This window comes from Penicillium brevicompactum, assembly GCF_028827555.1.
Source record: "Penicillium brevicompactum strain IBT 35665 chromosome Unknown utg000006l_segment0_segment0, whole genome shotgun sequence".
NCBI lineage: Eukaryota > Fungi > Ascomycota > Eurotiomycetes > Eurotiales > Aspergillaceae > Penicillium > Penicillium brevicompactum.
Window position 1 is genome coordinate 4,184,085 of NW_026623209.1, and position 19,357 is coordinate 4,203,441.

Here is a 19,357-nt window from a genome sequence, read left to right on the forward strand (position 1 = left end):
GAAATAGAGTCACTCACCATCCCAAGGTTCAACCTCCCATTAAGGGTTTTCCAGCTTAGTTCCCCCACAACCCAAAAACAAAAAGAGGGCAGGATGGGGCGAGAGCCATGGAGTCGGGGCTGGGCTTCAACTCAGTTCGGCTTAGAGGAAATCTAGAACGCAACTATGATGTTCGGCTCCGAGTGTTTCCATGGTTCGAGGGTTGGGTCCGCCTTTTGGGTTTCGGTTGGGTTGAATAGGGGCTGGGGGACTGGGACTAGGACTGGGACTGGGACTGGGACTGGGACTGGGGTTAGGGGGTTGGTTTTCTTTGTTTGAATTTGTGAAGGATTCACTTTCCTATTCCCTGCTAGTTGGGTTTTGAGGAGTTGATTCTTATGGTTACTTGTTTGTTTGGGGTAGGAGTTGCCTGGCGACTGTGCACATGACGTAGTTTTCTTTGTGGGACATCTATGTGATCTTACAGGCCAGGTCCGGCCTCTGAATTGGTGTACGGGGTACGGAGTAGCTTTGATCGTTTCGAATTTCATAGACTGCATTCAGGGATTGTATGGTAGAGAGGCTAAGTTATTGCAAGAACATGCATATTGACAAGAAAATCAATCAACCCCTTTAGTACGCCAGTCCCTTGATGTTTGAGCAGTTCCTTTGCCTCGCATTTGCATTCATGTACGAATAGATTCAAAAAAAAGGGTTCTGTAGCCGAATGGGAAAATCCCATGATCACAGCTCCAGGCAGGTCACCCCCCCTTACACTGAGCTCGTGAGGAAGGGGTGCTTCAAAGCCTCATTGGGCGTGATTCGTTTCTCCGGGTTGAGAGTCAAACACCGGTCAAGGAAGTCAATGAACTGGGTCAGCTCTTTGACCTCCGCTTGAGACATACCGCGAGTACCTTGTCCCATCAGTCTGGTCTTGAGATCGCGGGGCGGCTTCTTGAAATCAATAGGTTTGGGTTCGGTTTGACCCGTCAGAGGGTTGACCTCAAAGCTGGCAAACACGGCATCGTCGGAGAAATGATGAGACCTCAGAGATCCACGGCGAAGAAGTCTCGCTGGATAATTGCCTCGAACCTCCTGGATTGCGCGCAGCATCTGGTTGTTGTTTCGACCCATGAAGAGGATGTTGCCCGCGTAGAGCTCGTAGAGCGTGCATCCGATGGACCAGGTGTCCACAGCGAAGTCGAATGGAATACCCAGAATGATTTCCGGGGCACGGTAGAAGCGACTTGCGAGGTAAGGCGCAGTTGGGATATCATCGGCTGAAAAGGCTGAGCCCAGGTCGCAAATCTTCAACAGGCCGCGCTGTTCGTTCACAAGCATGTTGTCGGGCTTGAGATCGGCATGGATCAGGTTCATATGGCGGAGCAAACTGAGCGCGAGGAACATCTGATAAGCATAGGCTCGGATCGCCCGCAGGTTCAGACCAACGTTCTTGCCAAACTTCTTCAAAAGCTCGCGCAAGTCCATGCTGAGGTTCTCAAAGACCAAGCACAGATGGCCCTTGTGATCGAAGTATCGCTCGAATTTGACGATGTGCTTATTGCCTCCGTGTTCGGCCTCATGTAGGAGGTTGAGGGTCTTGATCTCCTTCATGCCTTCCTTGCGCATAGAATCATTGTTTCGAATCACCTTAATGGCGACGAGATTCCCTGTTTTGGAGTCAAGCGCACGTACAACAGCTGCAAACGTTCCTTTACCCAGTGTTTGTTGAACCTGATAGCGCTTGTCAATCAGTTCTCCGAGTCGAACGTTGTAATAGCCCTGCGCATCGTCCCAATCATCCACCATGTTGTCAAGTTGCTCGCCTCGAGGGCCGGAGGTGGTCGGCGCGCGTGATGCTTTGGGTTTATCGCTTTCTTCGGCAAACATGTCGTCGTCATCATCTGCAAACATATCGTAGCCAGATTTGGTCCCCGAAGACTTTTCCGATGTCTCAGCAGGAAGAGGGCCACCCTGCGTAGTAGTCTCAAGCTCATCGTAAGCGCCGGACGGCATGTCGCCCTTTTCGACCTGTACGTTGGCGTGCTTCTGGATTTCTTGTCTCATGTCGAGACCTGCGTCAAAATCAACAGCGGATAGCTCGTCCTTGCTAGTAACGTCCGCGGTCGCACCAGGGTTAGCCAAGTCCGAATCTTGACCAGCGCTCAAACCGGGCAAGAGCTCTCCAGACTGCTCAGAGACCAACGCTCCAGATGAACCTGTGTTTAGATTGATTAGCTTGATGAGCCCCCAAAAAAATAAGACTGGGACAAACCTGGGGTTTCTTTGGCGTTGATTGGCTCAGGACCAGGCGTTGGTGTATCAGTTTCAGTCTCACCGACACTCGCCGCTGGCTGGTTGCGGTATTTCGCGCGAATCGCCTCACGACGCTTTCGACGAGCCTCCAGCGCATCGTCTTCGTTCACTGGCTCAACAGGCTCCGTGTCCTCAACAGGCTCCGGGTGAGCGACTTCTCTGTGATACACGTCAGTAAATTTCTTTCCCTGGCCACGGAACAGCAGAGCATACTCATTAGAAACAAAAGCTTGACGACTGGAGGAAGCTTGCACCTGGTTTTCTCGCGTTTCAGCACCAGGCTTGGAATCTTGAGCCACAGAGGACTTTGCTCGTTCGCTCACAACTTGTTCAGAGGGTCTGTGCCTTCCGGAACCCGCTGAAGGCCTGGCGTGATCCACCTTCGAATTGAAATCGTCACCTGAATATTTCTTGGATTTTCTCGCATCTCGGTACGGAGAACGGCTGCGGCTGCGGCTGCGGGTACGTTGTCGCTTGTCCTTTCGCTGGTCATAGTCATCACTGTACCGTAGTCCTTCGCCATAAGATTCTTGCTGATCATAGTCATGGTACGATCTCATTCGACGGCTATAAGGACCTTCATCGTGACGTCGATCATCGGCGCTGGGCTCGTACCGGTGCGACTCGTACCGCGGGGTTCGACGGTCGTGATCATTTTGGGGATCGCCGTATCTGCGTTTGTGGCCCCTGCTGTCCCGATACGGAGAACGAGAGCGGGATCTCGATGGGTATCTAGTCCGTGAATCCCCACGGCGCGGTGAACGAGAGCCGTCATACGATATGGGAGATCTCGGTGCCAGTGGTCGGCTAGGTCTGGTGGGACGGTCAATGTTGGTGCCATTAAAGGGAGTTTTTGACGCAGTTGCCTTCGTTCCTGGGGCTGGATCAACGATCTCACCCTCGGATGGGAGCGATGGGGATCGCGACCTGGGATGCGGCATTTTGCGAGATTTGAATAACGCACGGGGAAAGTTTCGTCACTTGCTGATCACTTCGTTCGGCCTTTGGAGGAGGCTGGAAGGTTGTGAATGAGCAGTTAGCGAAAGCTCCAGCGACGAAATAATCTGTTTAGGGTTCGTGAAAGTCCAACCGGCTGAAATTGGCCTGCCTTCACACCAAAGGCTCAAAGAAGTTATCAAGCTCCCAGGCTCGTAGCAAGGTAGATGTAGGGGCTCGTTCGATGATCTTAATATCACGAATTGCTGGCAGAGACACCAGCTGGGAGATAGAGAGAGCTCCATGGCGGGTGACGGAAGAAGTCGAAGATCGGGGCAGATTCGACGCTAGTCCAAATGCAGTAGGCGGTGCACCAGGCCGGAGGGGTGGCGGTGGTGCAAATGTATTTGACCTCGTTCATCTCGGTGGAACCTTTGGAGGACTCCCTTCAAATCAAGGACGGCAATATTTATAGATCATTCGGAGTACTCCGTACATTATGTATCAGCGATTGCTTTTAGTGTAGAAGGATTCGATTTGAGATCTCCTCCGAACGTTCCTCCTCAAAGAGGAGTGTAAATAGATTATTCGGAGTAGCGTCTGAACACATGAGCAAGAGTTGATTCACTGAGGTAGCTGGTGGTCTCTGGTGGCGGTTAGATCAAGGGACAATGTACTCCGTATTCCGTACCCGTGCCCAGGGTCAAATACATCTGCACCACCATTGATATGCTGGAGATCTGATTGGCCAGTTTTAAAGAGGATACTGTATGTGCCGTACATACGTACATATGTCTGACACATTGCGTACATATGCGTCCGATATGAGGAGTAATTGACCCAGATATTCCATTCTGAGCTATCTAAAGTATCAATGATTGGTATTAATTCCAATAAGCATCAGGGACTCCGTACTCTGTGCAGAGTACGGAGTATAGTAGGTACAAATAAGGCGGAAGCAGCGCGCTGGTAGATTCTGCCATCGGGCGGTCGGGCGCATGCAGGCAACGCCCCTCCATCTTTTTTCTCGTCAAAATAGTCTAACCACTCACTCTCGCTTCCTCTTTTCATTTTCAGTCCGTTTCCACGGTTTTCACATAGACAAAATGGGTGGTCAAGGCAGAGAAGGTTCGACAAGTCCCATTTCGAAACAGAAAATCCTTTCCCACGCTAACTCGATTGTCCCGCAGGTGGCAAGGTCAAGCCTTTGAAGGCCGCCAAGAAGGAGAAGAAGGATCTCGATGAGGATGATCTCGCTCACCAGGCTAAGCTCAAGGCCGGTATGTCGTGCTCTCTGCCATATGTTCTCATGGAGATTTTCTCATGGAGTCCATACTGATCTCAAACAGATGCCAAGGCTAAGAAGGATATGATGGAGGCCGCCAAGGGCAAGAAGGGACCCCTCAACACCGGCCAGCAGGGCATCAAGAAGTCCGGCAAGAAATAAACGACACAACACACAGCGGATCACGTGCCCACTTCACAATGAGCGTCGCCGATCTCAATTTCATCTTCACGACGTACACGAGCCATTTTCAACGAGACTGTGAAAGACGGGCGGCTGTGGACATGTGGTCATGCCAGCATCATTCTCCATCTACTGTTTAGGCATCTGTATAGATTGAGCCACCAATACCTACTTCGCGCTTGATTGCATCTTGAAAGTTCAGATTGCCTTGGGAAGTTCGGCCAGATTAAAAAAGTAAATTGAGTAGAGCCAATTAAGAATCTTACACAAACCACCATAGCTATGGAGGGTTTCAAATAACAAGGGTATCGTCCTTTCTTGCAAGTGACGCAGCAGGGGGAATCAAACGCTCAAAACACAACCCATGCCCCCAATATCGGAAAAGAAAGAAAGCACGTCTGCCCCCGAGAGGACAAAACCCAAAGGATACTCCAACAAAATAGACAGTGAGCCAAAGATGATCTCAAAGTCACCACCAGCTCTGCAAAGGTCGAAGACCAAACCGCGCCCACCGGTCACTTAACTAGTGACACGCTTGACCCAAAGATTATTTCCATCACCTGCATTTTCCCTCTCATCCAAGCGTCGCCACGCTCGCGTAATCTTCATTCCGAGATCATGTTCTTCCTTCTTGATATCGGCAATCTCACTCTCCATGCTCTTCACACTTCTCTGTACCTCAGCCTTGGCAGCCGAGTCAAACACAACAAGGGAATTAGGTTGAAACACTTTCATCAACTCCGCAATGACCGTCTCCAAATTGAACCGTCGCTGAGAAAGTTCATTTCGCTTGGTCTCCATAGCTTCAATGCGACCCTGTGCATCTTTAGGCTCCTCCGCCGCTGCTGGAGGTGGCTGTACAGCCAACTGCTTAACTTGCTCTGCAACCTGGGACGGGGTAGGCTTGCGAACAGGTTTGTTGACATCCAGCTTGTTGGCGACTGGCTTCTTCGAGGTTGGCAAGCCAACAGGGGCAACGGGACGCCGACGATCCATGATTGAACTCGCGGACAAATCATCCGTGGATCGATTATCGAATTGGAAACTTTCTCGCGGGCTCGGGTTGAGGCTGTTCGGTTCCGTGGTTGCATATGTTGTTGCGCTAAATCGGCTCATAGGCTCTTCGGCCGGATCTGAAGGAAGCATCATGCTAGCAACCTCCTCGTCGAATTGGAAATCCGGCGTATCTCCCCGTGGTAGAGTAGGCGCGCCTTCTTGAATCGCTCTTGATCGGAGTGAGGTCTTCGGACCTCCGGAGCTGATTGTGGTCACGGTGGTGGGGACAAAAGCAAGATTTCCAATTTGAGGACTTGTGTCCGGGATACCACTGCCTTTGCGTTTGGTGGAATGTTGTTCGACTGGGAATCCACGTGACGAGGATCGACTGCTAGTAGACGCCTCCTTCGGAAGATCTTCAGTCTTGGAAATGCTGATACTACTGCTGATCCGGTTTCGGGCAGCAAATATCTTTTTCTTGGGGTTGAGTTGCTTGAACAGATTTGACGTATGCGAGGGGGTTGGCTTGTGAAGCGGCACATTGCGGGGGCTCACTTGGTCGATTCGCCCAAACTCATTGGTGGTCGGATCGCCTGAGAAATCATCCCAACGCGTCGGTTTGCCCGAAATAAAGCGTCTGTGGTCCTGGAAGGATTGGCCTTGAGGCTGTGGGTGATTGCCAGCATGGTTTTCCCTATAGACAGGACTCGGAGTCATGGAAGCTCGAGATTCCCCTCGCGGGTAATGAGGCGCTTGGTCCCCATCTCCAATGGGAGATACACAGAAGCTACTTTGACTTTCTCGTCTGTCATTTCCTAGGTCTGGCGAGCCCACGGGTGAGACGTCCGAGTGTCTCATGGTCAAATCATGCCTCGACCCCAGCCGCAGAGATGTGTCGGAATCACTGAGACCCAAGTTAGGAGATCACACATGCAAAATTGCTGTGGCATACTTACTTGGGCAACGCTGGTAGGTTCTTCAGGTAATTCTCGTGTGCAGAGCCCGACGATGTGGGTGGATTATCCCATGTGGGGTTGCTGGGCCGCCGAGGCCCTTTGGAGGGTTTCTTGGAGAACATGTTGATTATGCTCACGCTCCGGCGTGCGCAACCGTTTTTGCGATGAATCAAAAAGCAAAAAACTGAAACGAGCACGCTAAAAAGTATGAGATAAATGCAAAGACAGGATGAAAGGGGGAGAGGCGTGACAAATAAATGAGGAGCTTTGTTTTGCAGTGGCTCGTAGCCTAGACCGGACGGCCGCGGATCTCAGGCAGACGATGTAGTCTAGTAGATATAGATGCCAGGGACCAGCCTCACAAAGTATATGTACAATTCTGGAACGGTAGAAACAAGGAGATCAACCCTGGAAGACTCGGAAAACCTTGGAACCAGAATTGTTGGACCTGATGGCCACTAATAACTACCAATAGTGGGTAAATTAATTGGGGGCGACAAATTGAAACACTTCAAGGGCCGGGCGTTTTAAGTCTGGACTTTTAAGACTCGGCAGGGCTTCTAAGGCCTCCTAGTTACCAATCATTCCACATGTCAGACCGAAAATAGCTAGCAAGGGTCCTAATTATATACAGTGAAGTACGTAGAAGTCTCGAAGCCCCAAAGCCCAATCCAAAAGTATAGAATCGAAGAGAAGCTACTCACCCAATCACGTGGCACCGATGTCATCCCGACATTCCGAACATCCACTCCCCACATCATTGGAACCCTCCCTCTACACAGTTAATCATGGCTGGTATGTTTCATCGCGTGCTGTGACAACTCTGACAGCTCTGATGCTAATATGACAGCAGACAACTCCCAACCACAGGCCGAAGTGTTCGTATTCCGACTCAGCCACCGACAACGCAGCTAATAACAAGCAGGATGTCCATCGCTTCGCCAATCAACTTCATCCTCGGCTCACTATTCATCGTCTTGCTGTACTGGCACTTCCGCCCCAAGGCCCCCGTCGAGCTTCCGCGTGGTCCCCCGCCAACCGTCTTCACGACCTACACCCCAAAGACCTTAATTGAGTTCAATGGCGAGAACGACCGCCCAGTCTACCTAGCCGTCCGCGGCCGCGTCTTCGATGTCTCCCCCGGCAGAAACTTCTATGGACCTGTACGTGCTTGTGTTTGTGTGAGAATTGACCATGACCAGTCGCTGACGTTATACGAATAGGGCGGACCCTACGAGAACTTCGCGGGTCGGGACGCCTCGCGTGGTCTGGCTCACCAGAGCTTCGACCAGGATATGCTCACCAAGGACCTCTCGGCTCCTTTGGATGAGCTCAAGGACCTGGATGCCGAACAGCTGGAGAACTTGCAGTCATGGGAAGACCGCTTCTCTGAGAAGTACCTGGTTGTGGGCAAGCTGGTCGCTGTGAACGACCCAGAAGCTCCTTCGGCATGAGCGCACATAGCAAGCTAGCTTTCGGGATATTTCATGTATGTTAACGGTTGATGTCTAGCACCTTGGACTTGCATAAGCCCGTAAAAACAACAAGGGTTCGCTCACGTATTATACACCGTTCGGCGCTTGGACGTCGTGCATCAATGCCATTACTGACATTTTCGGCAACCTCGTTGAGCTCAAATTCATGCACTAGAAGGCACTATATAGTTCATTCTATAGTTCCGGTGATCGGCATGATCTACTGCAAGACGTGGGAACAGCGGATATTGCGGAAGGCCTTCGGATTTCGTGGTTGTTGCTGCAAGTAATGACGGCTCATTGGGCACAACCACTTCAAGTGCCAAGGTCTACCCTGACAAGTATAATCTCGACAATCGTGCTCTCTTGATTACAGCTGCAAGTGTAGACCCACCCATGGTCCTTGACCCAAAGCAGAAATGACGCCTATTCACGCTTTCACTCGTGTCGCCGCCCGCCATATGGCACCTCGATTCCTCTCAGCCCAAAAGACGACCGAGAAAGCCATCTCGGTCGTCAACCAAGCGGCCAGAAATGGAGCAAATATCATTGTTTTTCCCGAGTCATACATCTCGGCATTTCCTCTCTGGAGCGCCCTACGCCCGCCGACCGAGAACCATGATCTATTCCGACGCATTGTCCATGAATCCGTATACGCAGATGGGCCAGAGATAAAAGCCCTACGAGACGCGGCCCGGGAAACCAAAACAGTCATTAGCATGGGGATATCTGAAAAAGCGCACGCGAGCACAGCATGTCTCTACAACTCTAATTTGCTCATCAACGTCGATGGCGAAGTCGTCATCCACCACCGGAAACTGATGCCGACCTTCTTTGAGAAATTGACCTGGAGCCCTGGTGACGGCCACGGTCTGAAAGTCGCCGATACTCCATACGGCCGTGTCGGAGGTCTTATCTGTGGTGAGAACACGAACCCGCTGGCGCGGTATGCTTTGATAGCCCAGAGAGAACAGATTCATATATCGTCTTGGCCATATATCTGGCCGACTAGGGTTCCTAAGAAGGTACTTGAATCAGAGTCAGAGTCCGAGCCGTCTAGTCCAGCTCCACGCAACTATGATAATGTACTGGCCAACCGGTTGAGAGCTGCCGCGCATTGTTTTGAAGCGAAGGCTTTCGACGTTATGTGCAGTGGGTTTCTTGATCAGGAGACTATAGATGCTGTGGTGGAAGGGTCTACTACGCCTGAGATTTTGCAACGTGCTCTGCAAGACTCGCCGAGGGGTGTTAGTATGTTTTTGGATCCGACGGGTGCTCCATTCCCTGCGTTTATAGTGGATGAGAAGACCAAGATCCAACAACCGGTCGAGTATCTGCAGAATGACGAGGATATCATCTATGCGGATATGAATCTCGAGGATTGCATTGAGGGAAAGCAGTACCATGATGTCGTCGGAGGTTATCAACGACTGGATGTCTTTCAGTTGCAGGTTAATCGTTCTCGAAGGGATCCTATAATCTTCAAGGAGGACTCTGACTTTCAGGAGTGAATCCATGTGAATTAGTGATAGAGCTCAGAGATGAGGTGTGTCACGCATATCTAAAGCACGAGTAATGAGCTGACAAGGGAAGATTCCGTCAGTCAAAACCCGTCCGAAGTGGTGAGTAGTTAGTGCTGAGGGGTGGTCTAGTGGGGTCCAGACAGGGTCCAGACAGCCCTCGCGGCTGTCCTGCTGGGCCATTTCCTCAGCCGCCAGGGAGCGACTGCCGTTTACGGATGTGTTGCTACGAACTTCCATGTTCAATACCTGGCACCTTTTTTTATTTCCTTTTTTTCACCACTCTCCATTAACGCAGCCTGCCACGTCCACAGCTAGCTGTCCTCTATTCTTCTGGCTCCACTGCCCAGGTACACTCCAGGGCTGAGAGGCATGCACATAAACCTGAGGTCTACAAATACGTCCGGAGTATTGAGATACTCGTAGGTAGCTTTTATACTGCAGCGATCCACTTATGGACCTTCTTTTTGCCCCAAATTACGAAACTTTCTAGTCTCCCTAGCGCAAGTAGTTCGATTTGCTGCCACTACGAAATTACGACCCTTTCACTTGGGGTCACTTCGAGGTATTTCGCCCTACTGCATCCAAATTCCACTCCTTCGATCTTTCTGCCTTGGACTCGCAGAGGTCGACTTGATCTTCCCGCGAAACGGCACCTTCGGGCCGATGAACACTCACCCCCATCGTCTTCGCAATTCAAAATTCTGCCGCAATTGATTGACTCTATCCCTATATCACTTACGGGCTGTGGCCGGTGGATCTGCCGCCGGGCAATCAAACACTGGACAACAATCTGGTACAACAACATCTGCCCAATGAAACCAATACAACAGACTCTATGGCATTCCTTGAAGCTAGTATAGCCAATACTTTGAACGCCGAGAATGACTGGGAGTTTGTCTGGAAAATGGACTGGACCAACTGCTCGACATCGTCAAACGAGACCACTTCGGACGGTGGGCCCAAGCCCAAGGTCAACTTGAATAACCCATGGGCCGGCCATTCCGTCCACTTCACAACGAAAAAAAGGAGCCAGCCAGCCCAATCTGACTGCTCTCACTGCCGATGACAGATGCGGTGATGCTTCCGCTCTGGCGTTCAACGTCTCAAAGACACTAGAAGCCCAATCGGGCTACTATGAAGGCGAAACATGCGCCATGCTCGCGAGCCTCACGCCTATGCCTACTCCTTGCAAGGTCAGTGTCGTACCGGCCGCCGCTTCGAGCATCTCTTCCACCCTCACCGCAGCACAGTGCGCTGCTCTGACCCCTGGTATTAGCTGTCCGCCAAAGAAGGGCACAGCCACCGTCAACAATGTGGCTTCTCGGCTGAAGTGGTGGGCTGCTGGTATGCTGCTTGTTTGCGAGCTGTTGGTTTAGCGACACCGTTGCTCGTCTTGAATCATGGTCAACATTCTCGAACTCAGGAACTTTGAGCTCTTCGAATGCCTGCGGCAAACTCTATACTTGCGCGGACCTAAAAAACGGTGCCAATTTCATAGGGCTAGATTTCATAGTATGCACGTGTCGATCCTCGGCAATCTCCAAGACATCGGGGGCGGAAAAGGGGGCGGAAGGTGGGTCGAACCCTGGTGATCTCTTAACAACCAATGAGAATCACTAATCTTAGCCCTATCCACTCCTGTCCCCGTTGCCGGGCCGGCTCACCAATTGGAACATCACGACGGAAATGCGGGTGGAGATCTGGTCAGGTACTCCGTACAAGGCAGTTTTGCTTCTTTCTGAACTTGAGTCCCAAGGTGTCTCCGTAGATCAAGATGAAGTCCAGTCGGGATTCACGATAGGTTGATGTCCAGGCTGATGCCTAGGCCAAAATTTGAGCTTGGGCGGGCTTGGGCTCTTGGTGCAGGATTTGTGTAGGAAGCGTATCTTTAGTGCCTTGGCATGCTTCCAACGTCACAATCTGTAAGCGAATGTACCCGGTCTTTCCGTTGCTCTATACTCCTATTTGGGAATACGGATGGTGTAGTGTCAATTTCGCACGCTTGGACCTTTGGTACAAAGCATAGCCCACTTCAATATGCGTCGCTGTGATCGACTCAGCTGAGACAGCACTATTCGAAAGTTCAGTTACTAAACGGTGGAGGGATGGCAGTCAACCATGCCATTGAGGGCCAGTTGAGTGGACTAACCTCTGAGATGCATATCAAAGGCTTCAAGTTATCCGAAATCATAGTCTAAGGTGATTTAGATCCACTGTGTTTCTGAAGTCTTAACTCAGAGCCAATCAGCCATCTACATCGTCAGTATATACGGAAAGTCCGCTCTTGCCTTTGCCCTTCTTTCGGAATTGCTTGCTGCACGCTCCGTTGAGAACACTTTCTCGCATCGCGGTGTCGACTGCAGTTCCAGTACTCTTCCCGGTATTGGCGACACTTGGGAGACCTTTGCCGACAGCTGGGGCATGGCCGCTGGCGATCTCAAGCCTCTCAACCCTGATCTGGACTGCCCCAACTTCGATGAAGAGACAGAATACTGTGTCTCTGGTGAGGCAAAAGATGACGAGCCTACCAAGACTAGTTTCACTTCCACGGCTGCTGAGACCACAACCGCTGTGACGACCTCCAGCTCGACCAAGACTACTGAGGCTCCCTCCACGACCCACGACCTCTTCAGTCAGTGACCGCGAGCTCACTCAGCCTGGGCTGTCTGATGACTGTGACAAGTTCCACAAGGTCGTGGATGGGGATAGCTGTGGTGCAATTGAGGCTTCAGCCGGCATCACCCATTCGCAATTGTCCAAATGGAAGACCTACATCAATGACAGTATATTTTCTCCCTCTTCTATTTCTGGCTCTATCTCCTTCAGCCACGCTAACTCTCAATGCTCAGAGTGTTCCAACATTTGGCTGGACTTTTACGTCTGAATCCACGTTCCCGGCGCAGTAAACCCCCATGGCCCCACGCTGCAGATTCCTAACCTGACCCTTGACAGCAAGAAGTATCACAGGGTGGTTGATGGTGAGAGTTGCCCTGCGATACAGAAGGAGGCTGATGGTATCTCTCTCGCTCAGTTCCGAGAGTGGTATTCCAATGTCGATGCCAAGTGCGGTAACCTCTGGAATGGATACTACGTGTGTAGTGGCGTTTGAGCTGGTTTACCACGAAACATTCGCGTGAGGAGGAGGATGTATTTTATGTGGTGGGTACAGGCTAGACCTGGAAAGTGGTTCTGCTGGCCCGAGACTCTTCAATGTTTTGAACTGTAGTCTGGATGTTGATATGAATATGGGGGTCTGTCGAGTTTTCTCGACATCCATGGATCCACTCGCGCAGGGAGTAGAGCAGAGGCTGCTCGGAAATAACTGCTCGGCGATTAGCTAGATCAAGAAGGGAAGAGAAAGATTGAAGCCCATCTGCCTCCAGGGCTGTCTACTATGAGTCAAGCCCTCGGAGGATAACTTGGACTAAAATCATCAACGCAATTTCCAAGTTAGGAGAAGTTCTTTTCTCACTCCAACCGGGTTGGATGATGGAGAACAACAAGAAGCAGGATCATCATATAACAGAGCCAGGCGAGGAGATACCTGAACTCATGACTTACAAATATTACCTCTTGGGCCAAAATTTTGGAACTATACAAACTACTTCTTTCAAAAAGAAAAAAAGCATTGTCAAAGCACCATATATCTCATTTGCTATTTGCTTGCTCACACAATATATTACTGGGGCCCAATCCATGGATATCAACCAAGATTAAGAACACGACAATTCTCACATGTCTCATGAAGCGGCACAATGCATCGTTCTCTGTTGCCTCTACTGGTTTCACCTCCATGCTGACTACCTGGCGATATAGATCCCAACCAAGAGACGTCCCTGACGTTAGCATACTAGTTCCGCGCCAAGCATTCCAAAGTTTTTGTATTTTGATGTTTAAGGCATAATATACAATTTACGCGCAAATTATGCGGCTGATGATACTGTCATTACCCAAATAAATAACCTCAGATTGGGTTTGCATATGCCACATCCCGAGGTCCTCTGAAGCGACCATTGACGGGGGACGCTGGACTGCGGCTTGGCGTCACCGCCGATACAATTGAGACCGCTTTGGAACAACTGACATCACATCATTCAATCGCGTCTAGCAAGAAACAACCTTACAACCAAATTTCTCTGGGAGTATGAACATGCCAGATCTCAGAATCTTAGGATGTTAGGATGAAGTGACCCAGCCAAGGTTGTTCTTGTCCTCATCAAGTTACTAAAGTATACCTCTGGGCACCGTCATAATCCAATAGAAACAAACCAAGCGAATGGGCAGCTATTCCAAGGTTTTGTATTTAAACAAGCTGGACATTTTAAATCATGGAAGAAGACAGAACCTGGCACAGGCGAAACCCGAATTGATGAATCATGCATTATGCATTCACACCTGCCAGGCAAATTCCCCAGTTACGTCACTGCGCAATCATTCTTGACCTTGCTTTTTTGGCGCTTTGTATTTGCTATGGACTTTTCCACTTCTCCTTTTTATTTTTATCTTGTTCCTCTTGACTTCAAATCTAGCTCGGTGAGTGTCCTGCGTCCTACTATCCCCTTTACGAAGCTGCAGTAACTAATCTAGGAGCTATACCCCATACAGATACCAACACCCTTTGAACATTTGAACATTTGAACATCCAGACGCAATGAAGTTGAATCTGGCCACTGGCCTTATCTTCTTCTTGGCTTCCACTGAAGCTGTAGCAGCTTCAAGCTGGTGGAGCAAGGCTGGTGCGTACTCCGTACTCTATATACAGAGCCGATCAGTCGCATACTAACAAAGCTACTAGTGTACAACAAATGGCACGAAACGGAGCTGGAGAGATGGCTTTCTGATCACGGTAAGATTCATCAATGGTTATTTCAGCTTCATCACTAACGAGCTGTGCAGACATCCCTCACCCTAGTCCTGCCGACCGTCGCGATCTCGAGAACTTGGTCAAGACCAACTGGGATACAAAGGTGCAGAAGCCTCTTGGAAACATTGCCGACCAAGCCAATGACCAGCTTCACCACGCAAAGGAATGGATCTTTGACACGTATGGTGCCCATAAGCCGGATTCAGGAAGTTCGCTAATCAAACAAATAGTTGGTCCGATACTCAACTGAAAGCATTCCTTGACCGTCACGGAATCCCAGCCCCCCAGCCCCGCAAACGCGACATCCTCATCAAGGCCGCGCGTGAGAACTATGAAAAGGTCGCCACCAAAGTCGGCGAGACAGCTTCTTACCCCGGAGACTGGGTATACGAGAACTGGTCTGATTCCGATCTCAAGGCTTGGCTAGACGAGCGTGGATGGCCCGCACCCCAGCCCTCCACCCGCGACAAGCTCATTGCATCCGTACGCCGCAACTCCCGCCTTGTTAGCCTGCAGGCGCGCAGCATTGCCGCATCTGCATCTGCCGAAGCCGAAGCTGCCAAAGAGTCTCTGAGCGAGGAGCTTTTCAACGCCTGGTCCGACTCCAAGCTGAAGGAATTCCTCGATGAGCATGACGTCAAGGTTCCCCAGGGCTCCAAGCGCAACGAACTCATTGCGCTGGCCCGTAAGCACCGCTACAACCTTTCTAAGCAGGCTTCGAGTGCGGCTGGCGCTGCCCAAGATGCCTTTGGCGCCGCTACCACTAAAGCTGGTAACCAGTATGCTCGCGCTACTGAGGATGCCAAGCTGAAGGCTGAAGATGGCTTCGAGGCTGCTTTGAATGGCTGGTCTGACTCTCGCCTCAAGGCTTTCCTCGATGCTCGCAGCGTCCCTGTTCCCCAGAATGGCAAGCGTGACGAGCTCATCGCTACGGTTCGCGCCAATGCCCACAAGGCTGCTGGTGGATGGAACCAATACAACTTCGATACCTGGGACAAGGAGCATCTCTTGTAAGCGAAACCACACTCTTTTCGCTGGCTTTTTCCCCATCTTTTGCATATACTGACTTTTCACAGGAGATATCTCTCTGCTGTGAACCACAAGGCGGCTAAGAAGGCCGACGCCTCACGCGAAGAGCTTGTCAAGCATGCCGAGGACTCTTACGCCAAGGCCTCCAAGGTCGGTGGCGAGCAGTACGCATCTGCGACTGCATCTCTCGCACAGGCAACTGGATCGGCCAAGGATTCCACTTTCGATCAATGGTCGCAGTCAGAGCTCAAGAGATACCTTGACAACTACGGCATCCCTACCTACCAGGGCTCCAGTATCAACGAACTCCGCGCTGCCGCCCGACGAAATGCCCAATACTTCAAGTATGGCACCACAAACCCGCAGGACACCATCTATGCCCGAGTCATGGAGACTCTGCACTGGGCTGTGGAGCAGATCAAGCTCGGCGCTGCCAGTGGACGGGCTCAGGGCTCCGATGCTGCCGAGAAGGTCCAGGAGAAGGTCTCTGAGAAAACCGAACGAGTGCGCGGTGAACTGTGAAGATGATCTCGGCTCCTTTTGAAAATTGAATTTGCACCAAGTTGAATACAGAGCCAGTTGAGTGATAATAAGTTACGACGACTATGATCTTTGGGTTTTTGGATGCGTTGTTTTGTTTTGTTTTGGGGCTTTCGTATCGTATCGTTGATATCAGAAAGGTCTCTCAAATGTAACAATCTCTTTATGAACAATCTCTTGCTTTTCCATTATGTGTTTTTGTAGTTTGACCAAAAAAGGAAGTCACCTGCCCCGGTGGTATAAATATGTCTCCCCTCCCCTTTTTCCTTCTTCTCTTCTTCTCTTCTCTCTCTCAAACCCCATCAGGGTTGGGCTTGCCCCTCCTACTTGGGTCACTGACGTTTTGGCTGCACATCCCCGGGCCCATGCCACGGGATGAGGGTCATGGTGGTCACCATCAAGTATTTGTCTCGTGCGAGTCGGCGGGCAGGTGAGGTAGTAGGGAGACGTCCCGAGGCCGATAACTGATCCTGTGTAGCTACCCATGATGCACATTCGTTACTCTCTGCTTGGTGCTGTAGCTAGATGTAGTATTTGCTTTCATGGTCCTGGCTAGAGTGATACGCGTAACAGATGCCAATTCAGCCTCGTACAGCTCAGTAAATCGCAAGACAAGGAAGCATAGCCACATCATCGGATACTACAAAGTGCAGAGTACACCTTCGAGCGCGTTTATTTATTTTCTCAAGATCGTGGATTCCATACTCCTTACGGAGTACTATCCACAGTACTATATCCGATGCCGAGTACTTGACGTCATTAAGGCAACAAGGCTGCCATCCCGTACCTTAGATACCCAACTCCTGTTTATGCGGGGGATCTCCTTCACGTCTGCGTCTTCCAGGACTTGCCCTGGACCTCGAGCATCGGCTTTGGAATGTGCTAATTTTCAAGTCTGATCCTCGAGCCTCTCAATCTTGATACTCATCTTACAATATGAATCCCTTAACTCCACACTGCCGCGAGCTGGCCTCGCCAGGCATCTTCCAAACCGTTCTTTCTGTGTATGCGCCACAGAATCCCCTGATAATTCCCAGTCACTTACAGGCCATAGCTTAATTATCTTCGGCATTCTCATGTCGTATCTACCCCAACACATCCGTATCATCACCCGTCGAAGCTCCTTCGGCATTTCCCCATATTTCGTCCTCCTAGGCGTCACATCAGGCACCTCGGCCTTTGCAAATATCCTCGTCTTCCCAACAACCGCCCAAGATGTCGCATGCTGTCAGGAGATCAGCGGAATCGCGTGCTTCGCAGGCCTACTGGCTATATTCCAGATGAGCATGCAGTGGCTCTGTTTCTTCTCAATGTAAGTACCCGATTCTCACCCTCGCCGATCCAAATCTACATCCATCTCTAACAATCAAAACTCTCCAGCCTCTTGCTATTCGTCATCTACTTCCCAAGAGCCACTTCTCCAACAGACCCCATAACCCCCGTCTCCACATCCCCTAGTGGCCCAACATACCGTACCGCGCTAGTCGTGACAGGCATCTGTCTGCTCCACGCGCTAGCCACGATCGTCATCTCAGTCGCTTTCGAGCTCCGCAGCCCAGCAGCCATCCCAGCCTGGGCCAACTTCCTCGGTGTCTTGGCTGCTGTCCTTGCGTCCATCCAGTACCTCCCTCAGATCTACACTACATTGCGACTACAGTGCGTCGGCAGCCTGAGCATCCCCATGATGTGCATCCAGACGCCGGGCAGTCTTATCTGGGCTGCTAGTCTGGCGGCGCGCACGGGTTGGGCCGGGTGGAGTATTTGGGGTGTGTTGGTTGTCACGGCTTGCTTGCAGGGGACGTTGCTGACGATGGCGATCTACTTCGAGTACTTTGGTCCGAATCATAAGCGCGAAGCTGGGCATCGCGCGGACCAGAGTCAGGACCAGAGTCAAGATCGGGATCAGGATCGAGATGGATTTGGCTCTGTTGAGGGGACCCATGGGCCTGTTGCAGTGGACCGGCCTTCGGAGGAAACACCGTTGCTTCAAAGCCAGTAATTTTTTTTTTTCGGGGGACGGGAGGAGGGTGTGGGATCTTGGAATCTTGTGAGATTCGATAGAGGCATAGCTTACACAATTCTAGATTGATTGAATCGATAGAATTTATTCCAGCAAGTCGAGAGCGATGTCTGTGATCTCGCCTGATATTTAACATGGTCGTCCCCCGGGTTATTCCTGTCGGGACAGCAAACCCAACAATCATCGCATCGTGATATTTGTCTCAGCCTGAAACCTGTATCTACTGGCTGTAGATCAGACGGAAGACATCGTTGAGCACAAAGAAGCTGCCGTTGTCAGGCTGCAGCTTGAAGAGCTGGGAGTAGTTCATGGGCTTCTGCTCCTCGTCGACCTGCGTAGAACATGACATTAGCTAGGGATGCAATGAAATAGGTTTCTGCAGACATACGAGAAGGGCACCGGTCACGAGGACAATGATACCACCCTCGCTGGAGGGCTGAGCGTCGAAGGTAGCGATCTGGTGCTGGACCTTCTGGAAGGGAAGACTCTGTACGCAGCCATATGGTTAGTATGCGATAATTCCTCCAGGGACCAGGGATCGTGATATCGTAGTAAACGTACGCCGAGCTTCTCAACAATGGCACCGGTACCCTGGACAGAGGAGGTCTCGAAGGTGAGCATGGAGTGGTCACGCTATTGGGAAAAACTCATGGTCAGCATTTTGCGCTTGGTTCGGGTTACCATCTCAAAAGGTGAGACTTACGTAGAGACCAGCCAGACCTTCACGGTTGGTGTCGAAGGTCTGGTAGTAGAAAGTGACAAACTGCTCTGTTCAAAAGATCAGATGTTAACAATGTCCTTATGCATTATGCATGTCATCCATTTTATGGGGCGTTGCGAAGTATGCATCATAGGCTAGGGCGCAAATCTCGGGATCGGTGGTAAGGACTAGGGAAGTGGGAACGTACGGGCGATCTCGTTGAAGCCTGTAATGAGAGTATGTTAGCGCTCATGTGTCTATTGATCTTGTTTGTTCATGCCACTGCAGTGATTTTGCGCAACATGGGTCACACTCTGCTGAGATGCGGGAGATTCCCTCAAAGGGAATGGGGCAGAATGGACTGAAAGGGATTCACATACTCATTTTGAAGGTGGTTTGGGGGGTTTGGGGGTAAGAAAGAGAGAAAGTAAGACGATAGTGACTTGAAAAGATCAAAGAGTTGGCGAGGAGGTATTTGTTGATGAGGGGTTGTGGGGCATGAAATGTTCTGCCGCTGATGCCTGACTGCCTTATACATCGCCCAAGAGCCGCCTG

The 19,357-nt window shown here is 50.8% G+C and overlaps 11 protein-coding genes across 11 annotated transcripts; 7 read left to right on the forward strand and 4 right to left on the reverse strand.

Moving 5' to 3' along the window:
- Positions 1–750: 750 nt before the first annotated feature.
- On the reverse strand, positions 751–3,236 carry N7506_009790 (putative serine/threonine protein kinase (Prp4); the record flags this gene model as incomplete). The annotated part of the gene is made up of 2 exons (XM_056959083.1): positions 751–2,198; positions 2,255–3,236. The coding sequence occupies 2 exons, from the start codon at positions 3,234–3,236 to the stop codon at positions 751–753; spliced, it is 2,430 nt and encodes an 809-aa protein (XP_056808473.1).
- A 1,101-nt stretch (positions 3,237–4,337) lies between these two features.
- On the forward strand, positions 4,338–4,678 carry N7506_009791 (translation machinery-associated protein 7; the record flags this gene model as incomplete). The annotated part of the gene is made up of 3 exons (XM_056959084.1): positions 4,338–4,359; positions 4,422–4,511; positions 4,581–4,678. 3 exons carry the CDS (start codon positions 4,338–4,340, stop codon positions 4,676–4,678), a joined length of 210 nt encoding a protein of 69 aa, XP_056808474.1.
- Positions 4,679–5,218: 540 nt separating this feature from the next.
- On the reverse strand, positions 5,219–6,773 carry N7506_009792 (uncharacterized protein; the record flags this gene model as incomplete). Its single annotated transcript, XM_056959085.1, has 2 exons — positions 5,219–6,599; positions 6,652–6,773. 2 exons carry the CDS (start codon positions 6,771–6,773, stop codon positions 5,219–5,221), a joined length of 1,503 nt encoding a protein of 500 aa, XP_056808475.1.
- Positions 6,774–7,439: 666 nt separating this feature from the next.
- On the forward strand, positions 7,440–8,105 carry N7506_009793 (cytochrome b5-like heme/steroid binding domain-containing protein; the record flags this gene model as incomplete). The annotated part of the gene is made up of 4 exons (XM_056959086.1): positions 7,440–7,446; positions 7,502–7,529; positions 7,577–7,814; positions 7,875–8,105. The coding sequence occupies 4 exons, from the start codon at positions 7,440–7,442 to the stop codon at positions 8,103–8,105; spliced, it is 504 nt and encodes a 167-aa protein (XP_056808476.1).
- A 440-nt stretch (positions 8,106–8,545) lies between these two features.
- N7506_009794 (carbon-nitrogen hydrolase family protein) lies at positions 8,546–9,637 on the forward strand (the record flags this gene model as incomplete). The annotated part of the gene is made up of 1 exon (XM_056959087.1): positions 8,546–9,637. One exon carries the CDS (start codon positions 8,546–8,548, stop codon positions 9,635–9,637), a length of 1,092 nt encoding a protein of 363 aa, XP_056808477.1.
- A 24-nt stretch (positions 9,638–9,661) lies between these two features.
- Positions 9,662–9,886, reverse strand: N7506_009795 (uncharacterized protein; the record flags this gene model as incomplete). Its single annotated transcript, XM_056959088.1, has 1 exon — positions 9,662–9,886. The coding sequence occupies one exon, from the start codon at positions 9,884–9,886 to the stop codon at positions 9,662–9,664; it is 225 nt and encodes a 74-aa protein (XP_056808478.1).
- Positions 9,887–10,484: 598 nt separating this feature from the next.
- On the forward strand, positions 10,485–11,025 carry N7506_009796 (uncharacterized protein; the record flags this gene model as incomplete). Its single annotated transcript, XM_056959089.1, has 2 exons — positions 10,485–10,602; positions 10,676–11,025. The coding sequence occupies 2 exons, from the start codon at positions 10,485–10,487 to the stop codon at positions 11,023–11,025; spliced, it is 468 nt and encodes a 155-aa protein (XP_056808479.1).
- An 862-nt stretch (positions 11,026–11,887) lies between these two features.
- Positions 11,888–12,758, forward strand: N7506_009797 (LysM peptidoglycan-binding domain-containing protein; the record flags this gene model as incomplete). Its single annotated transcript, XM_056959090.1, has 3 exons — positions 11,888–12,185; positions 12,283–12,527; positions 12,579–12,758. Coding segments are annotated over 3 exons (723 nt in total), but the record flags the coding sequence as incomplete, so codon positions are not given.
- A 1,542-nt stretch (positions 12,759–14,300) lies between these two features.
- On the forward strand, positions 14,301–16,064 carry ish1 (double-strand break repair enhancer MSC1; the record flags this gene model as incomplete). Its single annotated transcript, XM_056959091.1, has 5 exons — positions 14,301–14,385; positions 14,445–14,495; positions 14,546–14,693; positions 14,744–15,523; positions 15,590–16,064. 5 exons carry the CDS (start codon positions 14,301–14,303, stop codon positions 16,062–16,064), a joined length of 1,539 nt encoding a protein of 512 aa, XP_056808481.1.
- Positions 16,065–17,018: 954 nt separating this feature from the next.
- On the forward strand, positions 17,019–18,081 carry N7506_009799 (PQ-loop repeat-containing protein; the record flags this gene model as incomplete). Its single annotated transcript, XM_056959092.1, has 3 exons — positions 17,019–17,086; positions 17,137–17,394; positions 17,463–18,081. The coding sequence occupies 3 exons, from the start codon at positions 17,019–17,021 to the stop codon at positions 18,079–18,081; spliced, it is 945 nt and encodes a 314-aa protein (XP_056808482.1).
- A 241-nt stretch (positions 18,082–18,322) lies between these two features.
- Positions 18,323–19,186, reverse strand: N7506_009800 (nuclear transport factor 2 family protein; the record flags this gene model as incomplete). The annotated part of the gene is made up of 6 exons (XM_056959093.1): positions 18,323–18,433; positions 18,491–18,589; positions 18,664–18,735; positions 18,806–18,870; positions 19,011–19,028; positions 19,183–19,186. 6 exons carry the CDS (start codon positions 19,184–19,186, stop codon positions 18,323–18,325), a joined length of 369 nt encoding a protein of 122 aa, XP_056808483.1.
- Positions 19,187–19,357: the final 171 nt, after the last annotated feature.